The 19215-nt window shown below is 38.6% G+C and overlaps 1 protein-coding gene across 17 annotated transcripts in view; it reads right to left on the bottom strand.

The window, feature by feature from the left end:
* FARS2 (phenylalanyl-tRNA synthetase 2, mitochondrial) overlaps positions 1-19215 on the bottom strand; it is a 265754-nt gene that overhangs the window by 68162 nt on the left and 178377 nt on the right. For 15 of the 17 annotated variants that reach the window (XR_003254188.1, XR_003254187.1, XM_026069802.1 and 12 more), the window contains one exon: positions 16880-17031. Coding sequence is in view for 14 of the 17 variants with exons in the window: in XM_026069802.1 (XP_025925587.1) it covers positions 16880-17031 (152 nt within the window). In the remaining 3 variants the exon portion in view is untranslated. Of the gene's footprint in view, positions 1-200; positions 272-16879; positions 17032-19215 lie in introns of those variants that run through there. The other 2 variants (XM_026069812.1, XM_026069816.1) reach the window with 2 other exon arrangements.

Here is a 19215-nt window from a genome sequence, read left to right as displayed (position 1 = left end):
GTTGAAAAATAGGCAGAAATAACATCCAGCAACATAATAGTTCATCGTGGGAAAACCCCTCATACTGTCCCCCAAAAGATCAAGAAATATGCGCAGCACAAACATGGTAAAGAAAAGCTACAATCTTCCCAAAGGAACAAGAAAAACAAAACACTTAAAATATTACAATGCTAGCAAAAAAGTCAGTGTCATGTGCTCACCTTGGATAGAGCCTCACTTTGATCTCCACATCCAAAAATACGGAAAGGTAAAAAAAAATAAATAAAGGGCCCTAGAGACAGGCAACAAAAGTTATTAGTCAAAGAAAGACAACTGCATGAGAAACGGCTGACAAGATTGTGACTGTTTAAGTGAAAGATGACAAGAGGACTGAATAAATTTACACAATACAGTGAAAGCTAATTAGGAACTATTTTGTACTTGCCTTCCTAATACAAAGTCAAAAAGAATGGTATCATATGTAAAACTGATACTTTGTTTTAAAAACAACAGATGAATAACCTGTGGAAGTCATTGCTGCAAAATGTTACTGAGGACTAAAACGCAAGTGAATATGTCTACAGATAATCCATACAGTTCCATTATAAGCAATCACTAACGGACAGAGATTAGGAAGACATTCTATAATGGAGAGATCATCTCCGAACAGTTCAGCAAAGAATTTCATATACCTCCCTCTGTAGCATCCTAGGTGAGCTACTGCTGGCAACAGGACACCCGACCAGCTGGGRCATTCACCAGGTTACTCCAGCCTTTCCTGCATATCCGCGGTTGTTCTGCTATCAGAACTGCCCCGGGGCAACACACACCAGGCGTAAGCCAGGTATTACATCTGAAAGGATGTATATATCCTGAAAGGAATGCTTGGGCTTTTATCAAGCAGCCTAGATTAGAAAAGTCAAACTCCCGCAGTTATGGCAAATTTTTTGTAATTTCATTTCCAGCCCTTCCTAATGCTTAAACAAACTAGCCCACACTTCCTGTACTCTCTGATCTTCTGAGAGTTTATTTTCCATTCTAACATTCTGCTTTTTAATTTCATGTAAAAGTTACTAAACTTGTTATTTTGTGGTGACCCAGGAACAGACTGCAGATAAGAAAAAAACCAAGAACAGTACACCTTGCTCACATCTTTGTGACACTACATAAGCAAACCCATAGAGCCCCTTCCAAGCAAACATATTCATTTTGAAGACAGACTCTCCTAAAGGTAATGAGATTCTCTGTAAAGAAGACATCCTTCTGTAAAGGAAATGTTGATAGCTCTGTCAGCACCCCCAAATGCCTGTCAAAGGCAGACAATAAACCAAATAAGGTGAGGAGAGAAATTTGTTTCCTAGCCAAGCAAACCTAGCATGAATGCAATAATAAGTGATAGTTCAGTTTGGCAAGGTCAAAGTTGGCAATGGCTACTTACCTCCTCCCTTCTTTCCCAGTCATATGTTTGCAAAAGTTGACATTGTCATATTTGCACATTCATATTGAGGAAAAAACCCCAACATTCCTACCTACAGCTTTATTTGCTCTTTCGTGTTCCATATCTGATTAGTCTGGCACTACAACATGAGAAAATGTGATAATGAATCTGTATTTTTATTTGCCCTTAATGAAGTAAGGGATGATGGCAGGGTTGATTTCAGTCAGAGGTTGCCAGCTTTCACAATGCATAAAAGGTGGCTTAGTAGAATGCAAGTATGTATTACAACATTTGCATGCCTTTTGTAGTTCTAAAATACCAAAAACTGGAATGACTTCTGTATGCAACTGTAATGCAAATCTCATTATTAACTACCACTTTACCATACTGAACAAATATCAGTGTGTCCCTCCTGAATAACAAGTGTATTTCTAACAGCAGTCATATATTTCTAAATGGAGAACTGAATTCACTGGCAATAAAGTCCAGGTTCCCGGAAGAGAAATGACTCTCTGTTATCTGCAGACAGATTGGATTTTAATGAGCAGAGGAGACACATAGGGCCTGATCCTCATTCCACTGAAGTCAATGGGAAGTACCCACTTCAACAGGCTTTGGATGGAGCTCTGAGGCCCTGATTTTGCATCTGTTACACTCCCAGCTGCACTGAAAGCAGCAGGGAGTTTCAGTATCCCTGAATGAAGAATGGATTCTTCGACAACTACCAGTTCTCCAGTGCAAACAATCTACTACCAGCAAGCAAAACATGACTTCAAATTCAATGCAATACAACCCTACAACAGCACAAAACCAAACTATCATTATTTCACATCCCAGCAGAGCCACCATAAGCCAAAGGTGTTTGCTCCATCCAGTAGTGCTGATAATGTTCAGGAGGTCAAAAAAACTCCCCACCACAAGGCTTGCTGATGCACCAGCCTTAATGCTAGAATTCTGCAATCACTCTGATTAAGAAGTGCTTCAATGCAAAAAACTTTGAGCCACGCTAAGGTAGCAAAAGACAGCCTAATGAAAGAGAGCACCAGTCCAACTACCTGGAATATCTAAGAGCAAAACATCCAGAAAGCTTTGCCCAAACATTAGGTCTAACGGAGCAAGTTCAAGACATTCAGGAACAGGCAGAAACAGTAGTGACAAAAAGTCACTGGAAAGAAAAACATCATCAAAACACGTCTCTAGGGATATCTGAATTCTCTAGAGCTAGAGACAAAAACAGCATCTCATTTGTGAATAATAGTAACAACAAAGATGGTAAACCTAGTTCACAAACATTTTCAGAAGAGCAGATGCAAAACAGCAAGCATTAGGGGTATGTGAATTGGTTGCAAAATAAATAACACAGTCATCATTCTTCTCATAGCCTACAGAATAAATATATAATCTGTCATAAATTATTTAATCTTTGCTATAGGGAAAGGAATTGAACAACAAAGTTGGAAAGGATATTCAATTTTACTATTTTCTCCACCATGGAAATTCTCACATTTCTTATAAGTAGGAAAAATTCAATTGCTGACAATTTCAGGTTGTATTTGCAAAACAGAATTTTTTGGACCAATAGGCTCATCTTGTGCCAGGCAAGTTTGTGAAGAAACTGCAGGTAAGTGTTCCAAATATATTATAATCTTTTCCACTAGTCCGTTACGGGTGCTTTGCTGACAGTATATATTATTTTCAAGTTTGCATATTTTAGTAATAATATTTTCTTGCAACAGAATGATCTGCTCATCTGGAATTGGCGGAAGGTGATGGGACAAACTAATATACTGGAATAGTAACTTACCATGGATGATGGATTACATATGATTTTTTTCATTTGCAATCTCTAACACAGAGTTTAAAAGGCACGTCTTTTTCTCTCATTTGATATTTTTCTCTTTATTGTTGTGCTTTGCAAGCCATTACTTAAGCATATGCATAACTTGATCATTAACCAAGCTCTTTAATGAACTTCAATAAATTACATGTAACCTTTGAGTTAAGGATGCAGTTCTTCAGTTAAAACTGTTAATACTCATGATTCTAGGATCTCTTTAAGGTGCTGCTGCACTCTGTGGTATGTACAGTATGCAAACACAGCTGGGGTCAAGAAACAAGTGTTCTTCAGAACTGTTTAACAGCTTTTCGTCTATTTGACCCTCTGACCAGTCATGGCAAGAGCTTGCTATAGATATTCTCCATGATAAAATTAAATTATTAAGTACAATTAGTTTGAATTTGTAAGTCAAAACAGACCTGTTTTATAAATAGGATTCCTGACAAAAATAATCAAAAAATAAAAGAATAAGAGAATCAGAGACTAGCACATGTTAATTTCAAACTGCTGAGATACTGCTACAATCTCCAGATCCAGCAAACTTCAGGTTTCTGGAATAAAGCATTGTCACATTGAAATCCATAGCAGAATTCCTGACTGGAGGACCAAGATTTATCTCTCCTGAGATACAGCCCACTCTTGGTGTTCAGTTGTTCTCGTGCCCTTGTTCAACACTAGTTTCTGCTGTTACTGGCCTTTCTTAAGCCATCCCCACTTTCCATGTATATCATAAAAATCAACAACATGTAAATTTTTCATTACTTGTAGCTGAAATGCAGAAAAGGGTATTAGAGAAGTGGACTGTATTCCTGTGTTTGCTTCAGGTTTCCAACAAGCTGCTGACAAGACTGTTCACCAGCTGCAAGTTACTCATTTTCTGTGTGCCTGTTTTAAGCCTGTGGGATCTGACTCGCAAAAAGCACTGAGCACTTACAACTTCCAGTGAAGTTGATGAAAGCTGTGCTCTGATCACAGAGAAATGTAAATGCTGAGGACTCTGAAGAAGAAAGGAAAAAAAAAAAACAGGATAGGAACTTTCTAAACTGAGAACCCCCAAAGAGTGGACACTTCTAATCAGCACTATGGCTCATCTCTCTCTCGTCAGCATGTAAAATGGGCTGCTGTTACATCACCTATAAGAGATAAGGACAAGATAAGAGATAAGGATAAGATAAGAGATAAGGATAAGAGATAAGATAAGGATATATTCATTATGATTTGAAAAAAGAAAACCCAAAGTAAAAAGGTCCTAGAAGATCACCATAACAAGTGAATAAGGAAATTAATAATTCCTTACTCAGTTCAGAGCTTGGATGGTGAGAGGTAAACAAAAATGTGATCTCTCCCTGCATGATGCAGATGGAGATATTTGAATAGCTACCTTACCAGGCTGAATGTCTGGAGAAATTAACTCTACTCCTAACTGAGCATGTGTTCAAGATCTTGTAAACTGGCTGTACCAGGGTGGTTTCTTATAAGGGTGGGGAAAAGATAATTCTCCAACACTTGAACAACCCCGTTTCGAATCACATGGATTCCAGATCTTCTCAGCGAAACAATTCTGGAATTTTTCTCTTAACATGGATCAGACATGGTCTACATAAAACCCAACATGAAACCACCATTTGCATATCACATCATTATTTATGTCAAAAATTTCCCCCCCACACAATCTGCCTGTGGAACAATTCAGTCCTGATAGTCCTAAATAACTCAAAAGAAAGTCATAATAAGGAATGCTGAATAATCCTAATTGGTATAATTGCTATGTGCCTCTGCATCTACAGCCCTCTTGTCTAAATGTGACTGCTTTCCCAAAATCACTTTCAAAATTTTATACTTACATGTACTGATAAGATGAAATCTTCTACACTAGGCTGTGCTCCCATAAGCTAAATAAGTTAGACATGACCTAACCTATTGATCGTGCTGGCTGGATGGCAAACTTCAAGATAAACCAGGATCCTGATGGAATCGCTAATTGAATAGTCAATACTATGATGTATTCTAGCTCTTCGAGTTAGTACTAAAATTTATGCTTCTCTCTGATCCTTCATTTTGCATTAATGGCTCTGTACCGAAGAGAAGATGAAGCTGTTCTAGACAGTCAAAACTTCAGTCCTGATCACAGAGACCAAGAGATGAACTAGTGACCTTTCTTTTTAAATAATTAATGGAGGATCACAAGGATCTGAATGCTGCAAGAAGTATACATTATCAGTTTGGATGGTGGGATAAACAGTACACTTCCAAAATCTGTGGGAAAAAAAAGGGGGATTATGGGGACGGGAAGAATGCAAGAAGGCAGTCTTAGAATTCAAAATGGTCTTGATAAATTGGAGTGACAGTCTAAGCTCAGGGTAATGAAAGTCCACACAGACCAGGACAAACTTCTCCGCTTAAAAGAGAGAAATCAAGTACAGAATAGGAAATAACTGGCTAGGCAACAGTTCTGCAGGAAAAGATGTGGCACTCTGAACACACTCTGAAGTCTAATTACCTAATAGAAATAATATGCATAATTGTGTTCTCCTATGCACATTTTTTAAACTCTCAGCCAAGGCTTTCAAAAGATATAGATGTTTAGAGCATACTTTTTTGGTCTAAGTTTTAAGACACCTGAAGKAGAACATTTTCAGAAGCGCTAAACTCCCAGCTTCCAAGAATCATGGCTCTTTACAGCCTCTTAATTTGGTTATCCAGAAAAGTTGTTAGTCATGTTTGAAGATAATGGCCTTTTTTAGTTTTGGTGCTTTCTTCCTGTCTCATTTTTTCACCTTTGCTTTCCTTCAGTTTTCATTCCTGTTTTGCTCAATGCTCCAGGTAGAACTCAATAGTAGTGGAACTTTTGCTTTTAAAGGCAAGAAATTTCACTCTGTTAATACCTCACTAAAGTCAAAAACAAAGCAAAACAAAACTGTAAGTTGAAAGGCAATGGAGAAGCATTTTGAATTCCTGAATCATTCTGAGCCTTCACCTACTTTGTATTTATTAATGAAATAAGAACATTTGGGGTTTTGGACCTTTAAAAATATGATACCATTAGTAACAGGAGAACCTGTTTGCTTTAAATTCTTCCACCTAAGGACATTGATGCTTCAGCTAGAAATCAACCATCATACAAGGATGGCAGATGAAGGGAAAAAAAAGAAAGAAAATAAACATTAAAATCAAATGTAGGAAAAAAGAATGAATGGGGGAATTACTAATTACATACAAGATACCTTTAAAACAGATATTATATAGATTGTATATTGATTCTCCATTCAGCATTTGCCTAGGTTGGTAGTTCTGCCTCTAGTACATAGAAACATTTTTTTCTCTAGTGGAATAATACACTGAATTGACCTTGTGTGAGAGAGGGAAGATTACAGAGGAAATAAGCATGGGTTCAAAGCAGATTTCAAATCCAGTAGATTCAAAACCCCCAAACATATGTAAAACTAGCAAAATTATACACTAGTGAAGCACATTAATCTACTTATACATTAGAAACTTATCCCTAACTTAAAAATCTTGTGCCTTAGAAACTTATCCCTAAAATATTCTCCACCAAGCTGAAGCTGGATTTACTTCAAAGTCATCACAAGGAACTGGGTTAGCAAAAGAGAGTAGAAGGCCTTAAATATGTAATGTTAAATATCTACCACTTTAAAACTGCATAAACACACATTCACTTTGTAGTTCAGAATGGCTATTATAATGATCTACTGGGTTAATATTCAGTTTCACAATTGGTATAATATAACTGTAATTCATATTTACACAATGGACTGTAACAGCCCAGAAGGACCCACTGAGGTCTGCTGAGGAAATTACCATACAAAAAAGGAAGTTTAAGATTGTCTAGATATTACACACATTTAACCATACAGGAAACAGATATTGCCATACGCCACCATTTAATCTAGTGTCCTGCTGATAGAATTGTCTAGTAACAGATGTTTCCAAGCTGTATGAAATACAACAGTGATTTTATAAATTCTGCAGGTCCATAATTCATATTGGGATATCATCATGACCCCAGACAGATGTCACTTATGTTCTAAAGCCTGAGAATTGACAGTCTTTACAAATTTGGGGTAACCATAGAGGTTTATTTGCTTGAAAGATTTCCAGTACTGCAGACTTATTATGCACCATGCTGCATATTTTAGTTGGATTTTTAAATGTTTCCTTGTGGACTAATACTATGGAGAAAAATGGCCCTACTGGCTTCTTTTATCACCTTTAATTTTTTTTTAAAGTTCTCTCATATCTTATTTTCCCTTTTTTTCAAATGAAATTACATTAGTTCATAAACCTTTTTTCTCCTCTCATCAGAGCAATCATCTTCTCCCCAAAGTTGTGTATTGAGATACTCTTACATCTCCACCTCTTAAACACTTTGAACAGGAGAAACAGCATTATGGCCAATATCAAAATTAGTTAAAAAAAAAAAAAAAGGGATATGTAGGTTAAATTTTCTAAGTGTCCCATTAAATTGTTGGCATTGGGATTTTTTGAATGCTTTATTAATGACAGCAAGGGCCTAACTGTCAGAGGTTCAGAGTTCCTACAGTTCCCAGTGATTTCAGTGGGAGTTGCTAGGATTGAGAAGTTCTGAAAAGTAAGCATTTACGTTATGAAACAAAAAATAGAAATACATGCATTAGCAGGTACTATGGAAAAATGTCTGTCTTAAGTGATACAACCCACAGTTAACACTGGGCTTTGCTTAATTGATTCTAGCCCTTAATTTAGTTCAAGAAGACCTCGAACATGCTGCATTGTCCTAGTCGGTTTTCACTTGCTCAATATTCATCCCATCTATTCAACACAACTGATGCTACTGTTCTGACCCAAGCTGTCAAATTTGCTGTGCACTGGCCCACTGTGACTTCAGATATGTCACTTGATTCTTCTCTTTCGCTGGTCTGCAGGATAAGCATGGCAATATCTCAAATAAGAACTGTGAGACCATCATATATAAAGGTGTTAAAAATAAAACGATGGGACTACATTAAATTAATCTTCATCTATCTCCTTTCTGATGTTCATTCACAAAGTAGCATTCTGTTCAAATGTTGCAAAGTATGAACAGCCATTCATTTCCTTACTATCCATCTATCCCACATTTGTATTGTGGTCATAAAAACACTGAACATACAATTTTCCTTCATCCACAGAATAATTTTTAAAAGGCACCCTTCCCTTGCATTTCTGTGTGATTTCAGATAAAAAATAACAGATAAGTTGCATGCAGTTTGTGTTAGTATTAACATTACCAGACAGCATTTGAAAGAAGCAGGACAGAAACCTGAATTCTGGAGGAATCTTGAACACTAGCAGTGTCCATCTAGATGTATATTTTGCAGCTCAGGTCCACCACTATAGCATATAGATCCTATGGGGCACACAATCCCATGAGTTTCTATTCTTTTTACTCGGAGATTAGGATGCTCAGCACTACATAGAACTTGGCAACAGTTTTCCTGGACTAATAATTTAAAGTGGACTGGTAGGCTAAAACAAAACATCTATCAAGGACAAAACAAAAAATATGAAAACACTATGATCTCTTTCAGGAATGCTGACATTAGTTTGTTCTGAAATGAAAGAAAATCTTATTTCCTCAGCCTAAATGCTGACATTTTCCAGCACGGAGATAATTAACCTCTGAGCTGTTTAATGCATTAACTCAACTTAAAAAAAATCCTTTCTATCTATAAGGCTTTTTCCATACAAAAATGTGTGCTGGACCCATAAAATATATAGAGCAAGATTAATTATTTAGTGCTAAATCTATCTCTCTTCTGTGTAGCAATACTAGGAAGCGAAGAGGGGCATATAAAGACTTTTCCCTCTCATTCCCCATCTTGGCAGCACTACAGGATCTATGTTTGGCTGAATCTAGCCTAAGGAATAGGGGTCTGACTACCATATTATCAGACTCAACACAGTTCTAAGAAGGTCTAGCCACAGGATGAGTGCAAATGCCTGTATTCCCAGCAGGTATCGCATGTGCAATTCTCAACGCCCACAGGACAGTGGTGTTCCTTCACAGCCCTAAGAAATGCCTTGTGGCTCAGTACTGTGCCCACCTTGCCCGTAAGAGATAGCCAAATGGCCCCAGTTCTACCTTTCCGTGCCTACCCTGCCTTCCTTACCCTACAGACAGAATTTAAGAGAAACTCAGAATCTGCTAAAGAAGTGTTAAGCACACATATTGAGCTTCTTCACAATACTGGGACATCACAGCAAACAAACATACCACACTTTCATGCTAAATTTCATTTAAAAGCTGATGAAGGAGGAGTGAGACAAAAACTATAGGAAGGATGAGTGGCTATTGTTTTAAAGAAAAACTAGTTGCAGACACAGATCTGAGACCTAACAGAAACACATTTCCCTCCCTCGCCCGTTCTCTGTTGCAGCAGTTCCCAACTTCCAACATGGGCAGCCAGGACTGGTGACCTTGACAGTATTCAGCCGTCTTGACTTCCCAGCCTGCCGGGGAGGTCAGCCAGCTAAGGAGTTATTCTGAGAGAACAGATGGGGCAGGGGCAGAGACTAAGAAGAGAGGGAGAGTGCATCCCAGCCTCAGGCAGCAGCAGGAGCACAGCAATGATCATCCCAAGCAGAGGAGGATGGAGGCAGAGCAATGGCAAAGGTGGAAAAAAATCTTCCAATGTGAGGTAAGAAGAGGGGGACAAAGCACAGGATGAAGGGAGGACTATTGGTCTCTTCCACATAGTGAATTCTTTCTTTCATCCTAGCTGCTGAGTAGAGCACTTTCAAAAGGCATTGCAAGATTATACTGATTTCAGGCTCCTCAGTGAATGCACCATTTAACATCTAACGGATGTGATTACAAAAGGTTTCACTGTTTATTTTACCTCTGATGCATACATAGCCATTGTAATGCTTCCCAATTCTAATATGGTCACAGTTACATATTACGGAAAACACTTTTGCACAGAAGTAGTCTCAGCCTCCGGTCTACAAGGACAGTGATTCACTAGGATTTCTCTGAACTTAGAAGCACTCGTAAGCCTATTGTTAACCCCCTTGCATCCAGCGGCAGCTGACTCATTTAGCTATCTTTCAGCAGCCCACTGCTTGTCAATAAATCACTGTGCTAATTCCTGTGACGCCTCCTGTGAAGTGCTTTGGGAATTGTGGCAAAGATTTCTGGGCTGCCTCTGAGAACTGGTTGTGAATGGCTGACTCTGGGTTGACATGATGAAAAAAGGTTAAGCTCTTCACCCAAGCAGCCTCTTAGAAAGATTCATTGCGACTCCAGCGATCCCTTTTCTATAGAGCAAGCCTATGCTCTGTATCTGCCTGAATACATAAGGGAGTTGACATTTGTCTTCTGTGTGGCTCATGTACTTAAGTTTTCCTCTCTTCTCATTACCCGTGAAGGGTAATTACATTTCGCATGGAATATCACTGGTGATGCATCACACTTCAGGGCTGTGTTTCCCCCCGCCTCTAATGGGACCCTGTGGTTACTTCATCTTTTTCCTTTCCTGAATACCAAACCTCCCACAAGTCTGTGCGTTAGCCACCAGCCTCCCACCAAAGAAGAATAATGGGACTCCTACTGAAGCTCATTAATAGTAAATTATTTTCTGTTAGTGAAGATGATTTTCTCTGTGAAGTCTCTGAAGAGCCATGGACTATACAGCAGAACACAGCCTGACCCACAATTGATTTGAATACAGTGGTTTAAAGGAAACCTCAGACTTCAACAGTGATCCATTAAGAACAGCTATTTGTACGGTGCCTGTCTGAACACTGAGAAAGGGAGAAAAGGTAGAGTCTTTCTTTCCTGACTGGTTGATTATTCTTTTCCCATCAGATGGTCTTCAAGTGAATGTTTGCATCAGAGGTCTGAAGCAGCAGACAAAAGCTAAGTAAAAAAGCTGTAAGTCATAGAACTCACATTTTATTGTAAAGAGCATGGATTTTTCTGTCTTTTTGTAAAACAAAGCTAAGGCATTTCCTGGTGTTTCTCAAGACAAGAAATGCCCAGAATAAGCAGATGCCAAACAGTTCAAGGTCACACTGTTTCTACAGGATAGACTCTTCTGTGTCTCTGTAGTTCCTCTGATAGTTCTTTATGATGCTTTGAGGTTGTAAAAGTTTGGGCATGGAACTGCTATTTGTGGGGGAGAATTTGAATCAGCCTGAGGGAATTAGACATCTGAATCTACACTGGAATTCAAAAGCTCCAGGCCAAGCATTAAAAATCTTTGAAGAGGATGCTTAATAAAAACATGCAGACCATATTCCAAGTCTACACCTGCACACATAATAAATACTGAAAAGGTCTACTTCCATATCAAACAGTACTTTCTGGCTTGTGCCATGGAAGTGCATGCTCTTTTTTGCTATCTCAGACCTCTGACTTCTCCTAGTAGGTACTACAAAGGAAAACTAGGAGGAATTAAAAGCTTTTCTGTTCAATCTCTCAAAAAGAAAAACTAGCAGATGGCTGCCTTGTGTTTCATGGATGCCCCTGCTAGCACATGGGATATCTTGGAGAGCTAAACTCTGACAGCCTCAGTCCTGGTGGAGGATGGTAGGGCAACAAGTTTGACAGAAAGTGGGAAGTCCAAGACACCTTGGAGTTTTCAGCCACATAGCAATCAGCATGGCAGGGCTACCTTGAAGTTACAGACATGAAACCCAAGCCTTGGCTCCTTAAAACCTCTAGGAAATTGAGAAGAAGACCTCCGCACTTCAGCCCTTAGGTGGCAGACTGGCTGGGCTCTGGTGGAGTATGACCAGAACCCATGTCTTCCCAAAGCACCTCTCTCTGTCCAGCCCAGACTTCTATAAACGAATTTGTTCAGAAACAAAACAAATTTGTTCAGAAACAGAAGAAAGTACCTCTAAGCAGGAGCTGTAAAGAGAACAGAGCTGCTATTTTTACATAGCTGCTTTTTCAAAGAAGAAAGTTCAGGGAATGAAAGGAAGCTGAAGGGTACTTGGGACCACTCTGAATGTGAACCAAGCAAACACCACTGGCTATCAGGTCAGTCTGGGACACAGGGGAAGGCCTGACACACACGTACCATGAGTAAAACACACTCAAAGGCACACAATCTCCATTACAGGCATGTTTTCCAAATTGAAGCCCATATGACCAAAAAAAAAAAAAAAAAAAAAAGCCCCCACACAAGGTTCTCATTCATGAGAGAAAATAGGTGGCACTGTTCCTGGTTATTTGACAAGGGCGAGAAAAGAGAAGAGGCACAGGGGAACTACTATAGCCCTTTTACTAGCTGCTATGTAACCATGCTCCACTGCTATAGTTGAAGAAAGGGTCAGAAGTCAACTAGCATCCAATCACAGAGCCTCCCACAAGCTGTTGATCTCCTGCAAAAATACTAGTCTTCCATTCATTTGACCAAATGAGAGAAAAATTCTAGAGCTGGAGAACACAGTTCTTTAATAGGAAACCTATCCTCTGATAGCTATTGTCAAAAGCAGCTTCTGTTTTTTGCAGAGAAACTGCTGCTGGGACTTTGCCAGTTCAGCAGTTAAAGGTAATCTCAAAGAATCCCTCAGCAAATAGTAAAGTGCTCGGGCTGATGAACAAGGTGTTCAGGGACTGAACTGATTGTTTTAATTTGCGTAATACTAGCAGCAAGCAGCGCTTCAGAATTATTCTGCTGTAATTCACCTGTTCCAGAAGCCAGACAAAAACAAGACAGAAAAGAATCTTCAATAAATAAACCAGACCTGCAAGTATTTCATTTGATCTGCAGCTTGATAAGAACAGGTGCAACAAATCTGACAATAAAAAGGAAAATAAGATTGTTTATTATATTGTGTTTTTCTAAATACTAATAAGGAGCTAGGGGTGTGCTTTGACTGAACAAAGTAGTCAATAGGATCTGACTCTTCTCTGACAGACCTAGTCCCTTTATTATTTGGAAAAGAAAGGACACAAGTCATCTGAACTCTACTCCCAATATCTCTGAAAGTGGTGCCACGGTTCACCTACCTTGCTACCTCACAGCAGCCAATGCTTTTCCCTTCCCTTCACTTAAAAGACAGTTACAAGTGCACAGCGCTCACTCCAGAAGTAGCAAGTAATTCATTCAAAGGCAGGAATAAATCCTTCTTACCCATCCCTCACTTACATTTTTAACAACATTGCCTTCAAAATGCAGCAAATCAATTCTTCCCCCCCTTATTGTCTCCCACACTGCCTTTTCAGATTATTTTTAGTTGTTCTGATTAAAAATTTACTTCTTAAGTACCACTGAGTACACAGCGCATTTCTTGATTACAGTTTTGTATAATTCTTTCAAGCCTGCTTGAATATCTTCCTTACAAAGGAAGATGTGGCGGCATATCCTTCCTTCTGTTTTCTTTCTACAGAAAGAAAAGTTTAGTATGAAATTTCTAAAAATCACGGTCATAGGAAAACAATCTCTCTGCAAAACTCAGAATATATTTTTTGAGAACAGGGAGATGAGCCCATAATACCCCACAGCATTATGTAAGGTATCTAGGAGAAGAGACACAATATGCTAAGCTGAGAAAAAGCTTGCAGTGGTCACCTAAAGAAAGGATGAGCAGCCTCAGTATTTCTGAATTCCATTCCTGGTACTGTATCGCAGGGGTTAGATTACTCACCCCTGACTCTTCTGTCTCTTTATCTCTTGGACCTTCAGCCTGTCCCCTCTACCACAGCTCAAGTCAAAACAATATTCTACCACTTAGCTGATGCTCACCCTGGCTCCAGCCCCATTTTTGTGGCAGGACCTTCCAAGCAGCTGCACTTCACCTACGGACTCTTACCAAGCCGCAATCCTTCAGAAGTGCTTCTGCTAGCTTTGGGCTGTGACAACTGTGCTGAACCAAGTGTCCAACAGCACTAGCTCTACGGACCTTGAGCCGCATCAGCAAACTCTTTGTCATTGTGGTCTGCAACCCTTTTTCTGATTACCTGTGTTTAGGCATTTCAGTTTTACTTGATTTTTAGGTTGCAACCCTCATTTAATATAGGACAAATTACTTCTTTCTGGTCTCCCCACCTGCCCTTATCCTTACTCATAACAACATGAGATAAAATTGAGTCATTTGTTTTAAAATGGCTGTTACATCATTTCTGGTACTTAAATGAGGAAATTCAGCTTACTTTCTACTATGTATGTATATCACAGACTTCATGTTCACCTTCAAGGCCTCTGTTTCAAGTTGTTGCATGATTAGCCAGTATTTCCTGTATTACTTTAGGCAYGTACGTTTTTATTATCATTCCTGGAATTCCATTTATGCATGGTSGCAATACTGATTTTAAGGTCTCAGAAATGCAAAATACTGCTCTTACTGGAACTCTCTGAATGACAGCAGTTTTGATTTGCTTACTCATAATGGGCAGAGATCTTTCTACCCTTTGATGCCATTCAGCCAACCTTCTTTACCTCTCTGAAACCTTTTTCCTTTCTGAAAATGGAGAAGTCTTGACACTGAGAAGAGGATCATTTTATGATTTAACTTCTGAAAGACAGTCATATTGATTAGGCAGATTAGACAAGTTGAGTAGGAGATGTCCTGAACTTAGAGATATGGAGAGTGCAGCACCCTTTGCAAAAAATAATGAAAAATTACTAATTTCTGTTCTCCGTACAATATCAATATAGTCTAAAATATCCTCTTTGTTTTTGCAAATGTTTGTTCTCTGGAATGTTCCAAAGGGAAAAATGTCAGCCACAAATCCTTATTCATCACGTATTTGCACAGCAATGCTTAAAGGTCCTTAAAGATCTCTGAGGATTTGAAAGAAATAATTCAGCCAGGTAGAAGAAACAGGGCCACTACCTTCTGGTGTCTAGTTGCACAGCTCAAGTCAAATCACAGTGAACTGATTTTACAAGCCACGCACAGACAAATATGTTCTGCTAATCAAAAGTACAGAAATCTAAATGTTTGTGGCCAATGCATCAAGCAAAGGACAGCTTAAATCTGCAAGACAAACTGTGGAAATTATTTTGCTCACTGCTAAGGGACAGTGTTATTCTACATGCCTTGTAGATGCTCTGATGCTGTTCTTGCCATAACCTCCACAATTTCACTCAACTTTGGCATTTCAGCAAAAACACAGCTTTTCTTCCACCTCCTATGATTTATTCTTCATATGCCTGGAGACTGGGTGCATTGCAGCCATGTTGTGTTTTATTCATATTGAATGAAGTTACACCCTGACAGCATCATCAGCACAAGCCTAATACAACGTTTAGTTTCCAAGAATATCCTAAAAATAAGGTGACTGTGGGCCTTACATTTCCATCTGTGTTCTGTACTAAAGCTCTGTGATGGCCTTTTGCCCTAAGGGCAAAGGGAAGGCATCAACAAGAGACAGAATTATCCTCTGAGCTGTTCAGCCTTGTGTACTACTCGTTCTCTTCTCCATCCTCATGTCCTGAATGCAACATCCACATCTCACACAGGCTGCTTCTTTCCTATCCAAGGATCTCCTCTGTTCCCAGATTTCTGGTCTGGCTGCTGGATATAAACCCACCAACCAGCTGCCTGGGGTTTCCAGAGCGGGAGGGATGCTGTCTGGTACCCAGCCGCAGCTGGGTATCTGTCCACAGATATTCCACTGGCACTTCTTTACACAGTAAAAACAGTCTCCCACAGAAAAAGGGAGAGAAAAAGGCAAAGAAACAAATAAATATTAATCCACTGAACCACAATGAAAATTAGGCTGGAGAATAATCTATCCATCCGGTCTGCAATGCATACCAAATTCAAAAGAACAACAGGATCAAATACCTGTATGTAGGAAGAAAAAACTACAGGTGCTAGAGCATAACATGAGCCATCATCCTCATAGAACACTACACAGTTTGGTTCTCTACCTGCCTTTCTACAGCACCAAAAAAACCCACCAACCAACCCACAAAGAGCAGAGATTAATTAAAAAAACAATTATAGAAAGTTGGTTAGCCAGCAGGATATTTACTTCTTGATTTGGAATGAGCAAATTGAAAAAGAGTGCATATGCAATAGCTGGTATTTGTCACTGTTTGAGACAACTGATAGTATCAGTTGGGCAATTAACCTTTGCACCCAGAATCTTCACATCAGTACTGCTATATCAATAAAAAGGCATTCTGCAGCCTGAGAGATTGTTAAACAGCATAAATATGTATCAGAAATAGGAAAAAATCTATTTTTCTCTCCCCACCAAACACCAACAATAGTCTTCTGCAACCACTCATTATTACCCCTGACATTTATAGGCAAGGTCTGCTAGTGGATGAAGACCAGAAAAAGAAAGGAAGAGAACATGGACACAAACCAGTCAAAGAGCAGAAGAAGAATATCAGACATCCTCTGGATAAGAGTATGATGCATTGACAGATGCATTCAGGAAGGCAGTTGTTCACTAGCACTGTGATTAACTAGGTACAACACATTGGGATCGCACTGTGAATACTGTAAGCTCAGTACTAACACAAAACTGAAATTTAAGATAATATTTTTAAATAAAAGTATTTATTCTTGAGTGTGTGGAAGAAAATCTTTTGGAGAAAAAAAATGAAATGTACAAACACTGTAAACATCAAGAATATTCTGACAACGTGGAAAAATAAGTCAAAAATTTTACTTACTTTGGATGGGTAAATTCATCCAGTAGGACAACCTTTTCTATCAGGTCTCCACCAATGGTTCGGGCCAAATCATAGAAATCATTTTTAGAGTATGTCTCTGAAGGCAGCCAAAAGGAGATGTCGTTGATCAAAGGTGGATATTTGCTGAGTGGCTAAAAAAAAGAAAACACATACCTTTATAAATGACTGGCTTGGGTAGGAATACCTACAACTCTATTTTGAACTTGTGTAATGTACAGGATACATATTTTGGAAGCTTTCTGAAATCTATTTTGAAGTGCAGTCTGACCTTGGAAACAACCGAGATGCAAGATTTTATTTTAGAAAATATCTTTTAAAGATGCCCTTATAACCACTTTGCTCCATTCAGAAGAAGAGAGAGACTTCTAGCTGCCATTTCCTCAAACTCACTCAGTCTTCATTTCTGTTTAATAATCCTCACTGCTAACCAAATCTTGTAGGTAAACAATGAAGATAGCACCTCCCTTCTTCTTTTTTTTTTTTTTTGAGGAGGCTGAAGTTAGGGGTGCACTCAAGAGTAAAATTCGGCTTTGTAGTTAGGATAAGCATTAATTCTGTTAATTACCTGTGAACAAAAACTGTATTTAATTACCTCTTTTCTAGATGTTTTGGCTCAGAGATTCTGAAAGGAAGTAGTAAAAGAAAGAAGTTCTTCTGTTTGCTAAAATCAGCATTAATAACCATGAATACACTCTGGGATCAGAGCTATTTAAAAGGAAGAGATCATTTTGACATGATTATTCACTGGGTAGAACTGCACTTTTTAAAAGCAGTTTTAAGATTTTTCACAAATTCAAAAATTCTTATATTTAACAGGATAATTCTTAATTCTTAATATAACATATGTTTATCATTTGTAATGTCCAATTCAATGCTAAGAAAGTGTTATAAATAAGTACCTTCTTATTAAAAGGTTACAATAAATAACAYATGCTTAAAAAGAGGAATCAGTTAAATTTCCCAGTGTTTTTTAGGAACTTCCAAACATAACAAAAGAATATTGCTCTCACTAAAATTATTCATGGATATTGCGGTCAGTACAATTATTAATTCCACAACTACCCAATATACTGTTATGCATAAAGTGACAATCATAGCATCTTTGCTACAGACAGAAAGGCCTCATCTCGTGGTCATAACAGTGAAAGTTGTTATTTGCAAAAATAGGAAGAGAAAGAAAATGAAACAAATATTTATTTTTTTAGTTTTGATCAAACTTCACCGGAGTCAATGGGCTTCAAATCATGCCTTTACTGACACATTTACCCCTTCAACGAAAAGAAGATGGTAATGCTCTTTTTTATGCTCTTTTGGTCACACATTATCTTACTTCTGCCTTTCCATTAAGGCACTGCAGCTGAAGTAAGTAATTTTGCACAAGACTGTTGGGGTCTGCAAAGGAAAACAGCTTTTCTTATTTTGTCTATATGTATATGACAGCTGATGTGTATACCTTGATCCACACAGTATATCATCTCACTCAAAAATGTATTCTACGCTTGGGAATGTTTTATGATGGAACAGTGAAATCCTAAGCGAATACCTGCTAAAGCAATAAACCTGTTAAAAAGGCAAATTTAGAGCAAGCCAATTTACACAAATCCTGTTCTTACAGTGTAAACCCTTCAATAAATATCTGATAAGGAATACAGTGCAAGTTTTAAATTAATAGCCCTCCAGTGAATTAAATTGTGACTCACAAATGATTATCCAACTTGTTAAAGGAATAAACTTGTCAAATGAATTCATATTCTGTATACCAAATTCAAAAAAAAGCACACAATAAAGCCATCATACAGGAGTTCTTCATGAAATACCAAAATCTAATGAATTAAATGTAAACATCACCTCTGCTCCACCAGAGTCACAGCTGTAACTGCTAGAGATACTCCTCAGTTAACAACATGATACGTGTGTTAAAATAAAGTTATAATCCTGTAGTAGATCCCTGCATTTTCACCTCACCCCAGTCTACCCCTACATTTACTGCTGAATTTCAGCAACCTACTGAACACATTTCAAAGATTGCAGGGACTAACACAAAACTTTCTGAGCTTCCAGCTTCAGAACATTTAATTCTTCAACTAGAAGATCACAGAATCACAGAATTGCTGAGGTTGGAAGGGACCTCTGGAGATCATCTAGTCCAACCCCCCTGCTCAAGCAGGGTCACCTAGAGCACATTGCACAGGATTGCATCCAGGCGTGTTTTGAATATCYCCAGAGAAGGAGACTCCACMACCTCTCTGGGCAACCTGTGCCAGTGCTCTGTCACCCTCACAGTGAAAAAGTWTTTCCTCATGTTCAGATGGAAG

Source organism: Apteryx rowi, unplaced genomic scaffold, assembly GCF_003343035.1.
Source record: "Apteryx rowi isolate R43461 unplaced genomic scaffold, aptRow1 scaffold_3, whole genome shotgun sequence".
In the NCBI taxonomy this organism is placed as follows: domain Eukaryota; kingdom Metazoa; phylum Chordata; class Aves; order Apterygiformes; family Apterygidae; genus Apteryx; species Apteryx rowi.
Note: the sequence above shows the minus strand (reverse complement) of the source record. Positions and strands in the feature narration are given on the sequence as shown.